General features: G+C 53.4%; 1 protein-coding gene across 4 annotated transcripts in view; it reads left to right on the top strand.

Annotated features, from left to right (window-relative positions):
* Positions 1–12,347, top strand: part of CAND2 (cullin associated and neddylation dissociated 2 (putative)) — a 29,400-nt gene that overhangs the window by 14,922 nt on the left and 2,131 nt on the right. For 2 of the 4 annotated variants that reach the window (XM_033414077.2, XM_004284298.3), the window contains 7 exons: positions 279–565; positions 1,603–1,744; positions 2,086–3,588; positions 5,778–5,873; positions 8,795–8,964; positions 10,307–10,471; positions 11,585–11,692. In XM_033414077.2, coding sequence (XP_033269968.1) covers positions 279–565; positions 1,603–1,744; positions 2,086–3,588; positions 5,778–5,873; positions 8,795–8,964; positions 10,307–10,471; positions 11,585–11,692 — 2,471 coding nt within the window. Of the gene's footprint in view, positions 1–278; positions 566–1,602; positions 1,745–2,085; positions 3,589–5,777; positions 5,874–8,794; positions 8,965–10,306; positions 10,472–11,524; positions 11,693–12,347 lie in introns of all 4 variants that reach the window. The other 2 variants (XM_033414076.2, XM_033414078.2) reach the window with 1 other exon arrangement.

Genomic DNA, 12,347 nt, shown 5'->3' with positions numbered 1-12,347 from the left:
TAAATCCTCACTGGAAGCTTGGGAGTCAGTTTTTCCCTGGTGTAGTCAATACAACCAGGAGTCTGGAGGCAGCGGGAGGACCCTGGCCTACCTCCAGCTGGTTCCCTGCTTGACGCCACCCCTAGCACAGGGCAGGTGTTCATTAACGGGTAGTGACCATGGAAAGGTGAGGCCCCGGCAGAGCCCTCCTCACTGCCCCCTCACTTCTCATCCCTCCGTCCTGGGAGACCGCCCTGGGTGGTGCGCAGGGCTCCATGGGTGTCTGGTTCCCACCCCAGAGAGCGAGGACGAGTACAGCGACGATGATGACATGAGCTGGAAGGTGCGCCGGGCAGCGGCCAAGTGCCTGGCGGCCCTGATCAGCTCTCGGCCCGACCTCCTGACCAACTTCCACTGCACCCTGGCGCCCGTGCTCATCCGCCGCTTCAGGGAACGCGAGGAGAACGTCAAGGCCGACGTGTTCGGGGCTTACATCGTGCTGCTGCGGCAGACGCGGCCCCCGAAGGGATGGCTGGAGGAGGAGCCCACCCAGTCGGGCAGCAACCTCCAGATGCTGCGAGGACAGGTGTGCCTGCCTGCCCCTCCCCCTGCCCCTCCCTCCTGCTCACCACCCTTCCCTCCTCCATCCCCTCACCCTCCCACCGCCCCCCATCTCTCCACCCACTGGATTGTGCGTACCGAGCACCTGCTGTGTGCCCGGCCCTGTGTATGAAGTGGCGGGGCACAACAGGGGGCAAGACAGATGAAGTCCCTGCCCCTGGACCACACAGTCTCGGGCAGATAGCCAACAGCACGAGTAGGGTTCTAGGCCACAGCAAGGGGGTTCAGTTTTATTCTAAGAGGGTAGACGCCACGGGAGGGGAATTATGGGATCCCACTCACATTTGAAAAGGCTCACTCTGGCTGCTGTGTGGGGAATGGATTGTAACGGGCTGGAGGCCGCTGCAGCTGTGCAGGTGAAAGGGCTTGGTGCCTTGGGCAGGGGGCAGGGGGACAGGTGGTGGGACTTGAGAGATAGTTTTGGGGTTTGCAGATGGATGTGAAAGGCAAGGGGCAGGGAGGTGTCATGTGAGTTCGGGGCTCTGGCTAAAAATAGTGCAGTCCCTGACATGGTGGAGGGTGGAGCGGGGGCATGTCCAGAGTTCTGTTCTGGACATTTATGTTCGAAGCCCTCGTTGGATGCCGGAGTAGAGGTGTCTGGCGGGCAGTCGGCACACAAGTCTCGTGTCAGAGATGTAGATCTAGGAGTCATTGCTTCAGGGGAATCCTCAACTCGGAAGTGGATGAACTCACTGGGGAGGGAATCTAGCTGGAGGAGGGAAGGGGGCCCCGGTGCTTCACCCTCACCAAGCGTAGGAGTGAGAACCACACTGCCCGGTGACCTTGAGCAAGTTACTTCAACTCTGTGCCTGTTTCCCATCTGTCAGCTGGTGAGTGTGGAATCAGGTGCCTGGTACAGAGCGAGTGATGGGAAGCTTGGGGTGGAATGATCCTCTCCACGCTGGGGGTCCTCCATGGGCAGGTGCCCAGGCCGAGTCCCGCAGTAGTGGGTGGGGTGTGGAGGTTCCCGGGTGGTCACTGACCTCCCCCCTCCATCCACAGGTGCCTCTTGTGATTAAGGCCCTGCAGAGGCAGCTTAAAGATCGGAGTGTCAGGGCCCGCCAGGGTTGCTTCAGCCTCCTCACCGAGCTGGCAGGCATCCTTCCGGGCAGCCTGGCAGAGCACATGCCCGTGCTGGTAGCAGGTAAGATGGACTGGAACCCAGTGTCTGCTGTTCTGGGCTTCTTCCTGAACCCAGACCCCAGCCCCAATCCCTGAGAGTGCCCCTGTTCAGCAACCTACAGTGGCTCCCCACTGCCAGCAGTGAAAACAGGGCCGGGGTGCCATGTTCTGTTTTTAAATAGGTTTCCTGGCCTGTGTCCTCAGCCCTGGCCCCGGCCAAGCCCTGACCTCATAGAATCTGCTGCATGAGATCCCAGGTGCCTGGGTCCAGCTCAGACACCTGAGGGTACTCCACCCCTGCATCCAGGGAGGGCTGAGTTGGGTCAGGGTCTGTGGCCTGGTAACCTTGCCTCCCACCCCCAGGCATCGTCTTCTCGCTGGCGGACCGCTCCAGCTCCTCCACCATCCGGATGGATGCCCTGGCTTTCCTGCAGGGGCTGCTGGGCACAGAGCCGGCTGAGGCCTTCCACCCCCAGCTGCCCGCTCTCCTGCCACCTGTGATGGCCTGCGTGGCTGACCCTTTCTACAAGATCGCAGCCGAGGCTCTGCTGGTGCTCCAGGAGCTGGTGAGGGCCCTGTGGCCGCTGGACGGGCCTCGGCTGCTGGACCCCGAGCCCTACATTGGAGAGATGTCCGCGGCCACCCTGGCACGGCTTCGTGCCACTGACCTGGACCAGGAGGTGAAGGAGCGGGCCATCTCCTGCATGGGCCACCTCGTGGGCCACCTGGGTGACCGGCTCGGGGATAACCTGGAGCCGTCACTCTTGCTTCTCCTGGACCGCCTGCGGAATGAGATCACCCGGCTTTCTGCCGTCAAGGCGCTGACACTGGTGGCCGTGTCCCCACTGCGGATCGACCTGCAGCCCATACTAGCCGAGGCGCTGCCCATTCTGGCCTCGTTCCTGCGGAAGAACCAGCGGGCGCTGCGGCTGGCCACACTGGCCGCCCTGGCTGCCCTGGCCCAGAGTCAGGGCCTCGGCCTCCCGCCATCCGCCGTGCGAGCCGTGCTGGCCGAGCTGCCCTCCCTTGTCAGTGAGAACGACATGCACGTGGCCCAGCTGGCTGTGGACTTCCTCGCCACCGTGACCCGCGCCCAGCCAGACTCGTTGGCCGAGGTCAGCGGCCCTGTGCTGGCAGAGCTGCTGCGTTTGCTGCGCTCGCCCCTCCTGCCAGCCGGTGTGCTAGCGGCCGCTGAAGGCTTCCTACAGGCCCTGGTGGGGACCCGGCCGCCGTGCGTGGACTACGCCGAGCTCGTCGGCCTGCTCACGGCACCCGTTTACGAGCAGGTGGCGGACGGCGGGCCCGGCCTGCACAAGCAGGTGTTCCACTCGCTGGCTCGGTGCGTGGCGGCCCTCGCGGTGGCCTGTCCCCAGGAGGTGGCGGGCACAGTCAACCGCCTGGTCTCTGATGCCAGGTCGCCCAGCTCGAGCCCAGGGGTCAAGGTCCTGGCGTTCCTGTCGCTGGCCGAGGTGGGCCAGGTGGCCGGGCCGGGCCCCCAGCAGGAGCTGAAGGCGGTGCTCCTGGAAGCCTTGGGCTCGCCCAGCGAGGACGTGAGGGCGGCTGCCTCCTACGCGCTGGGCCGCGTGGGCGCGGGGAACCTGCCTGACTTCCTGCCCTTCCTGCTGGGGCAGATGGAGGCCGAGCCCCGGCGGCGGTACCTGCTGCTACACTCGCTCCGGGAGGCCCTGGGGGCCGCCCAGCCTGACAGCCTGAAGCCCTATGCCGAGGACATCTGGGCCCTGCTGTTCCAGCGCTGCGAGGGCGCCGAGGAGGGCACCCGGGGGGTGGTGGCCGAGTGCCTCGGGAAGCTGGTCCTTGTGAACCCTCCTTTCCTCCTGCCGCGGCTCCGGAAGCAACTTGCTGCAGGTAGGGGCACAGGGGTGGGCAAAGGCAGCCCAGATCGGAGGTGGGCAGAGTTCCACATAGGGTGAACTTGTTCAGGTGGTCAGGTCTGAGAGTCACAGTGTTGACAAGGTTCAAGGCAGGGGAGCCATTAAAAACAGTGTTTCCTGAGATTTAAAGGCCTCTGCCTGTGGGACCCTCTGGGATGGAGGGGACAGAATCCTTGATGTGTCCCTCCAACAAATAAACTTTTCACGGTGCCACTTGTTGTGGACAGCAGCCCTGTGCTCCAGGTGAGGGTTAGTAAAGGCAGTTCTCTGAGGGGCCAGAAACGGCAGCCTGCAGAATGCAGCTGTGTCGGGCTAGCATGAGGCAGGAGCAAATGTAAACGTGGGCTAGGATTGGATGCCAGGCCCCGGGTGTGGAGAGGGCCAGGGAAGGGGTGAGGAAGGCAGGTCTTACGTTCTGGGGTTAGGGCGCGTCAGGGTGTTCTGCAGCTCAGGGGGGAAGAAAGCGGGCAGGTGGACTGTGGGCTCTTAGGCAGGTGAAAGCCCCTGAGGGCGAAAGGCCTCCAGGCCTTGAGCTAGTCCCCTGGTCCCCGTAGGGTCAGTGCTGTGTTAGTTGACGTAATGCAGCCAAAGTGCTTGCTATAGTGGGTGGTACCTAATTAGCACTGCTAGTATCCACTGTCGTTGCTGTGTCAGTGATTCCAGTTAAGCCCTTCCTGGGTTGCTGGTATACAAGCAGCAGCTCTGGGCCCTCACCGCTGTGTGGGCAGGACAACCACGTTGAGGACCTCACCTGTTAACACTGCACAGGGCTCTTCACGAGGAACCTTGGGAGGCAAGAGTCTTGGGATGAGGGGCAGCCCTGCCTTTTCTAAGCTCAGATTTGTTTAGACCTCGTGCCCGCTGTTGAACCAGCTAACCAGTCATATTTCCTATTTACTGCTGGCTGCTGGGATGCTTAGAGCCGAATCAGCGGCCTGCTTCTAGCAAGTTCATAGGACTTTCTAGTTGCCTCTCGCTGCATGCCCCTCACTCTGGTTTCCATCTCACTTTGTCCTTGGCCTCATTTTTCTTAATTCAGTTAATCCTCTTCTATGTGTATTACCTTTATCAGGCACCCTGAATCTTCTTAGGAGCCAGTCAGGATGGAAAGAGAAAGAGGAAAAAACTACAAGTCTGAAGTCAGTAACTCACTCACTCATACCCTAGCCTCAAATTGTAAACTTTCTGCTGAGTCTTGAACTGCAGTCTTGGATGGAAACAGCCTTAACCCATTCAGTGCTGTGTGCCGGAGGGGTGGAAGCTGCCAATTAATCTCCTTCACCCTAATGGGAAGTGTACTCCCTTCCTTTTCTGCAGCTTCTCTACTCAGAAAGCAAGCAGAAAAGCAAAATTAAGTGAGTTCAGCCTGCTTGAAGCATAACTGCTCCCTCCTTGGAGAAGCCCACAGAGAGGGCTCAGAAGCAGCTGGTGAATTCTGGACCTGCTGGGTGACCTTAGACGTGAATTTAACCATTCCAGTCTCTCCTCCTGTAAAATGGAGATTAAGAAGAATTTTTATTAATTATTGTTACTAATATCATATGACTTTTTTTGTGTGTGTGTGTGGTACGCGGGCCTCTCACTACTGTGGCCACTCGCGTTGCGGAGCACAGGCTCCGGACGCGCAGGCTCAGCGGCCATGGCTCACGGGCCCAGCCGCTCCGCGGCATGTGGGATCTTCCCCGACCAGGGCACGAACCCGTGTCCCCTGCATCGGCAGGCGGACTCTCAACCACTGCGCCACCAGGGAAGCCCTATATGATTTTTTATTATTATCAACCAGTGACTAGGATTAATTAATCCTGAGGATTAATTGAGATAATGTGTCTGAAAAATAGGACGCAGCCCCAAGGCCTGGGCAGAGAGGTCTTTCTTGGGCTGGAGCCCTGTCCTGGGTTCTCGTCGTCCGTTCCTGTCCTTGGCGTGGCTGCCTGAGAGCTGGCAGTTTTACGCTGTCAGCCGAAGTAGGAGGAATTCAGGGGAGATTCTGGGCTGCCAAGGAAAGTGGTAGCATCAGCTTCCCCAGAGATGTGCGGGGCGTTTCGTGTGGGGAGGAGACGTGGTTCTGTCTCCCACGGAGGCAAGGGGAGCCTCAGCGCCCTCCGGCCTGCGGGTGTCCGGGACCCGCCACGCCCGCCCCAAGTGCCCCCTCCCGTCCTGCAGGTCAGCCACACACCCGCTGCACTGTCATCACAGCCCTCAAATTCCTCATCTCGGACCAGCCGCACCCCATCGACCCCATCCTGAAGACCTTCGTTGGTGAGTGCCCCCGCCCCTCTGCCCCCTTTGGTCACCTCCACCCTGTTCTTGGGCTTGAGCTGATTTTTCTTTTTTTTTTTAATTTTTATTGGAGTATAATTGATTTACAATGCTGTGTTAGTTTCAGGTGCACAGCAAAGTGAATCAGTAACACCTATATCTCCACCCACTCTTTTTTTAAAGATTCTTTCCCATATAGGCCATTACAGAGTATTGAGTAGAGTTCCCTGTGCTCTACAGCAGGTTCTTATTAGTCATCTATTTTATATATAGGAGTAGGTATACGTCCATCCCAATCTCCCAATTTATCCCTCCCCACCAGCCCCTTGGTAACCATACGTTTGCTTTTGATATTTGTAAGTCTGTTCTTGTTTTGTAGATAAGTTCATTTGTATTGTTTTGTTTTTTATAAATTTATTTATTTTTGGCTGCATCGGGTCTTCGTTGTTGTGCGCAGGCTTTCCCTAGTTGCGGGTAGCGGGGGCTACTCTTCTTTGCAGTGCACAGGCTTCTAGTTGTGATGGCTTCTCTTGTTGCAGAGCACGGGCTCTAGGTGTGTGGGCTTCAGTGGTTGTGGCACGTGGACTCAGTAGTTGTGGCTCGCGGGCTCTAGAGGACAGGCTCGGTAGTTGGGGCGCGTGGGCTTCGTTGCTCCACAGCACGTGGGATCTTCCTGGACCAGGACTGGAACCCATGTCCCTTGCATTGGCAGGCGGATTCTTAACCACCGTGCCACCAGGGAAGCCCTTGTATTGTTTTTTAAAATTAGATTCCATGTATGAGTGATATCATATAATATTTGTCTTTCTGTGTCTGATTTACTTCACTCAGTATGACAATCTCTAGGTCCATCCATATTGCTGCAAATGGCATTATTTTGTTCTTTTTTGTGGCTGAGTAGTATTCCATTGTATATATGTACCACATCTTCTTTATGCACTCTTATGTCTGTGCACGTTTAGGTTGCTTCCATGTCCTGGCTGTTGTAAATAGTGCTGCAGTGAACATTGGGGTGCATGTATATTTACAAATTATGGTTTTCTCTGGGTATATGCCCAGTAGCGGAATTGCTGAGTCATATGGTAGTTCTGTTTTTAGCTTTTTAAGGAACCTCCATACTGTTTTCCATAGTGGCTGCACCAATTTACATTCCAACCAACAGTGTGGGAGGGTTCCCTTTTCTCCACACCCGTTCCAGCATTTATTGTTTGTAGATTTTTTGATGATGGCCATTCTGACCAGTGTGGCGTGATACCTCATTGTAGTTTTTTTTTTTTTTTGCCGTACGCGGGCCTCTCACCGCTTCTCCCATTGCGGAGCACAGGCTCCGGACACGCAGGCTCAGCGGCCATGGCTCACGGGCCCAGCTGCTCCGCGGCATGTGGGGTCCTCCTGGACCGGGGCACGATCCCGTGTCCCCTGCATCGGCAGGCGGACTCTCAACCACTGCGCCACCAGGGAAGCCCCATGAATAAGTATTTTTAAGCCTATTGAAATATTTTCTTCCTCATCAAATTTTTGCCCACTACATTTTGCATCCATTGTGGTTTCTTGCCTGAATAAATGATTACTGACAGTTGCTAAATGACAACTTTCTAATTCCAGCATTCCTCCCATATTTATTAGTTTGCATTTTGTTCTCAGAAATAACTTTTCCTTTTCCCTCATTTATTTATTCATTGATTTGTTCATATCATTATAGACTCAGGGATTTGTATTTCACTCAATGGGTTATAATCTATTACTGTCTTTAATTTATTTTGATTCCCAAGATTGTCTCACATTTAGCCAGTGGGAGCCCTTCAAGCTGCTGCTTATGTTCTGTTGATATGTTTCCATCATTCTTTGAGCATCTCCTTACCTTTTGGCATGATAAGGTGCTCCCGACCCATCTTGAACCTTTCCTGCCCCAGCCCTGGAATCAACCATTTCTCCAAGGAGCCTGATTCCTTTTAGTGGAGAATAGTATTCAGAATCCAGGATCTGAGCACTAGGTGTGCTCATTGCTACTGGGGTGCCATTACTTCGAGGCCCTCTCAGCAGACAGAATCAGGAAATCTAAGTATGTATGACTTTACGTACATAGTCAGACACACATATATATTCCAGTCCAACACCACAGGGTTCATGCTAGCCTTTTCCCTTTCCATATACCCTTCTGTTACAGGAGAAACCCAGCTCCTGAGATATTTATTCACTTAATCCTGGAATACACAGAAGGTAGTCATGAGAATTGCTAACCCTTATCTGTAAAAAATCAGTATTCGTTTATAATTTTGTCTTTAGCCTGAGGGCATCTTGTCACAATGCTTTGGAAGTTACTTAGGTGAGTTGTTTTCTCCTTCATAACCTGGGTGGTTATATTAATCATTTGAAATTCAGTTGGTTTTTTTTTTAGGGATCCCTCCCATTCTTGATTTTATTTATTTATTGAATATATAAAACATTAACATAGTTATTAAAAAGTCTAACCTATAAGAAAAGAAATGCTGTGTGATTTTGTGTAAGTCTCTTCACCTCTCTTATCTTCAGCATTCTCATCTTCAATAAAATCAAGTTAACATTTATAGAGTCCTCACTTGGTGCTCTGCTGTGTGCTTTGTAGACATCACCACATTTTTAATCCTAAAACCAGTCCTACAGTGTAGGTACTGCTGTTACACTCATTTTACAGTTGAGGACATTGAGGCAGGTGCCACAGTTAGGACGTGGTCAAGCCTGGATCTGAACCCAGGCCAGACTCAAGTCTACATTCTTATCTGGACTTTGAAGGTTTGTTGTGCAGAGTAGATGCTCAGAACACATTTGTCCCGGTCCAGCCAGGTCTGCACGGCTCCCGTTAACCAGATAAGCACGGTGGGGTGGGGGTGGTTTGTGTTTGGCTGTGCTGCCCCCCACACCACCTCTGGTCTTTCCGCCAGGAGAGTTCATGGAGAGCCTGCAGGACCCAGACCTGAATGTGCGCCGGGCCACCCTGGCTTTCTTCAACTCCGCCGTGCACAACAAGCCCTCACTGGTCCGCGACCTGCTGGACGACATCCTGCCCCTCCTCTACCAGGAGACGAAGATCCGCCGGGACCTCATCCGAGAGGTGAAGCCGTGGGAGGACAGAGCCGGGAGCCCTTGGGTCTGACTCCTGTGGCTGGGGCGAGGGTTAGGGTCAAGCTCATCAGAGCAGGTCCGGCCCACAGGGTCAGGTTTGCCCCTCCACTTCCCAGCTGTGTGACCCTGGCCGGGGCAACGCGATCCTCTCTAAACCTCAGTTTCTCCTCACGGGCAAAGGGAGGGAAATAACCGTGTCCACATTATAGGGTTGTTGAGAAGATTTTTAATGAGTTAAATCCTGCAAGTGCTCAGAACTGCTCCTGGCACGCAGTCGGTGCTCAGTAAACGTCAGCAACTCTTGGTTGTTTTTTTTTTTTTTTTTTTTTTGCGCGGTACACGGGCCTCTTACTGTTGTGGCCTCTCCCATTGCGGAGCATAGGCTCTGGACGCGCAGGCTCAGCGGCCATGGCTCACGGGCCCAGCCGCTCCGCGGCATGTGGGATCTTCCCGAACCAGGGCACGAACCTGCGTCCCCTGCATCGGCAGGAGGACTCTCAACCACTGCGCCACCAGGGAAGCCCCAGCAACTCTTGTTATCACTCGACATTCAGCAGGTGTTCGTGGAGCACCAGCCCTGCGTCCAGGCGCCAGGACCAGACATGAGGCACCAGGGAGCTCATGGCCTCCTGAAGGAGAGGGAGGGATACCCTCTCTGCTGATTATTTAAGTTACTTAGAGCACTTGGTGAAGTTAGGATTTAAGAGGCAGAGATTAAAAGTGATTGAACAGCCAAGTCATTGCACGATATAATGAGAAGGGCTGAACCACCTGGCATTGCTGAGGAGGATGTGACTCTGTTTAGAGGGGTTAGGAAAGTTTTCCAAAAGGAGGGGACATTTGAGCTGGGCTTTGAGGGGTAAGAAGGAGTTACCATTAAGAGCAGAGGCTTCTGGTTATAACTTCAGAGAGACCTGGGGTTTTAATTCTGGTTGAGCTATTTACTAGCTTGGGCTAGTGTCCTTGGGCAAGTTAGTTAACCTTTCTGAACCTTAGTTTCCTCATATATTAAATGGAGTTAATAGTAACACTCTCTTCCTGGGACTGTTGAATGAGTAAAATGTCATCTGTCAAGCACTCAGCACAGTGCCTGGCACATCATAACTGCTCAGTAGATTCTAATCATTGTAATTATAATTATTGTTACTATTATTATCAAAAGGCATCATGGGCTGAGCAAAGGCATGGAGACTTAAGGGTCTAAGGCATGATTTGGGGATGGGACGCAGTACTGAACAGCAGAGGGGGAGGGGTGCAGCAGGAACCTGGGAAGGTGTCCTTATGCCCTGGGGTCACAGCTCCCAACCCGCTGTCATCCCTCCCTCCTGCAGGTGGAGATGGGGCCCTTTAAGCACACGGTGGACGATGGGCTGGATGTGCGGAAGGCAGCCTTCGAGTGCATGTACTCGCTGCTCGAGAGCTGCCTGGGCCAGCTGGACATCTGCGAGTTCCTGAACCACGTGGAGGACGGCCTGAAGGACCACTACGACATCCGGGTAGGACGAGCCCCCTGCCGGACCCAGGCCCACTCCGCAGCGGGAGGACAGCCAGGCGCCACAGGGCCCACTTCTTGTTTGTCCCCCACCCCTGCCCCAGGTGCCCCCGTGAAAACAGCTGCTTTGTTCTTTAACAATAAGAAAAAGAACCCACGTCTCACACCTTTGGTGGGAGTCTACACTGGGCAAGCTCTTGGGAGGATGGTTTGACCAGAACTAGAAAAATGTAGAATTTAGAAACATTTTATTTTTTGGGGGGGGGGGGATTTTTTTAAACATCTTTATTGGAGTATAATTTCTTTACAATGGTGTGTTAGTTTCTGCTTTATAACAAAGTGAATCAGCTATACAAATACATATATCCCCATACCTTAGAAACATTTTAAAATTTAGAATTCTTAGACACTCCATGAACTGACTTCATGGAACTGACTCAAAAATACAAATACATTCAGAGTTTTATGTGAGAGATGATTCTCCACAGCTTTCTGGGAGTTGGGAAAGGCTGGCAGCTACCAAAATGTCCACTCATGGGGAGCTGGCTCAGTAAGCCGGGTACCTCCAGCCATGGATGGGATCCTGGCAGCATTACAAGGACGGAGAGGGATCTCTGTGCTGGCATGGAAGGTGGCCAAGACTCACTGTTAGGTGATAAGTGAGTTGTAGAAGTTTGGGCCATTTTTTTATTACCTGTGAGGGAGACAGGTTTTACTTTCTATCCTTGTAGCTTTTTAAAATACATACAATGAACATGAATCATTTTTGTAACAAAAAACCAGTGTAAAATAATCAAAAGGAATTATGCTTGTCTCAAAGGGTTTAGACAATCTAAAAGTGAATAGGAAAGTGAGTAGTAATCGCCAAAAAGTTCCACTCCACCTAGAGAGAACCACTGTTGTAAATCTCAGTCTTTCCCGGGAAAATGCACAGAAACATTCCTTAATTTCGTCAACCAATATCTGGTGAGTGCCAGTACACACAGGTCAGTGTGGCAGGCAGGCAGCCTGGCTGCTAGAGCTTGGGCTTGAGCTCCAGACCTCTGCTTTTCCCCAGGGCCTGCTCCTTTCTGTCCTGGGCCATTTCACCAAGAACTGTCTCCTTCCTCCTGGGCAGATGCTGACCTTCATCATGCTCGCCCGACTAGCTACCCTGTGTCCTGTGCCTGTCCTGCAGAGGGTGGACCGGCTCATCGAGCCCCTCAGGGCCACCTGTACCGCTAAGGTAAGCCCCCTGCCCAGCCCTGGGCGCACCGGCCGGGTTCTCTGCAGATCGTTCATGGTTACTGTTTACTGAGAATCTCCTGCAGTACAGGTGGTGTATGAAGTGCTTTATTTGATCATTATCATTGCCCTACAGAGTACTTATTCTTAGCATTATACACGCAGGGAAACAAAGGTTCAGAGAGGTTAAGTTATTGACTGAGGCTACACAGTTAGTAAATTGCAGAGCTGGGATTCAAACCTAGCTCTTTCTTTCACTCATTAAACACTTCCTGAGGGTTGGGCCTTGTGCAAGGTACTAGGGATGCAACATTGAACATGATGGACTCCCTCCTCTCACATCCTAATTGGGAAACTGAGTCAGACCCTTAGAAAGATAGAAGTCACTGACTGATTCATTGATTGGTATAGGGCAGTTAGCCTGGAGTGCCTCAAGGTCCGGGGAAGATCTGGGGCAGAAGGCTCACGGAAAGCTGTCACGTGGAGAACAGAGCCTATCACACCTAGTAAATGCCTGCTGAATGCAAAACTAATTTGGGTTTTGGAAGAGTAGGAATTAACCAAGAAGAAAGCAGAGTATTTTAGATTGGAGCTTAAAGAGGGGTCACAGCTCTTAGGGGGCAGAGCCGTTTGAACCCAGGACCGTCCAGCCCCAA

The sequence above is a fragment of the Orcinus orca genome, chromosome 10 (genome assembly GCF_937001465.1).
Source record: "Orcinus orca chromosome 10, mOrcOrc1.1, whole genome shotgun sequence".
Lineage (NCBI taxonomy): Eukaryota > Metazoa > Chordata > Mammalia > Artiodactyla > Delphinidae > Orcinus > Orcinus orca.
The sequence above is the reverse complement of the archived record's forward strand: the minus strand, read 5'-3'. Positions and strand labels throughout refer to the sequence as shown.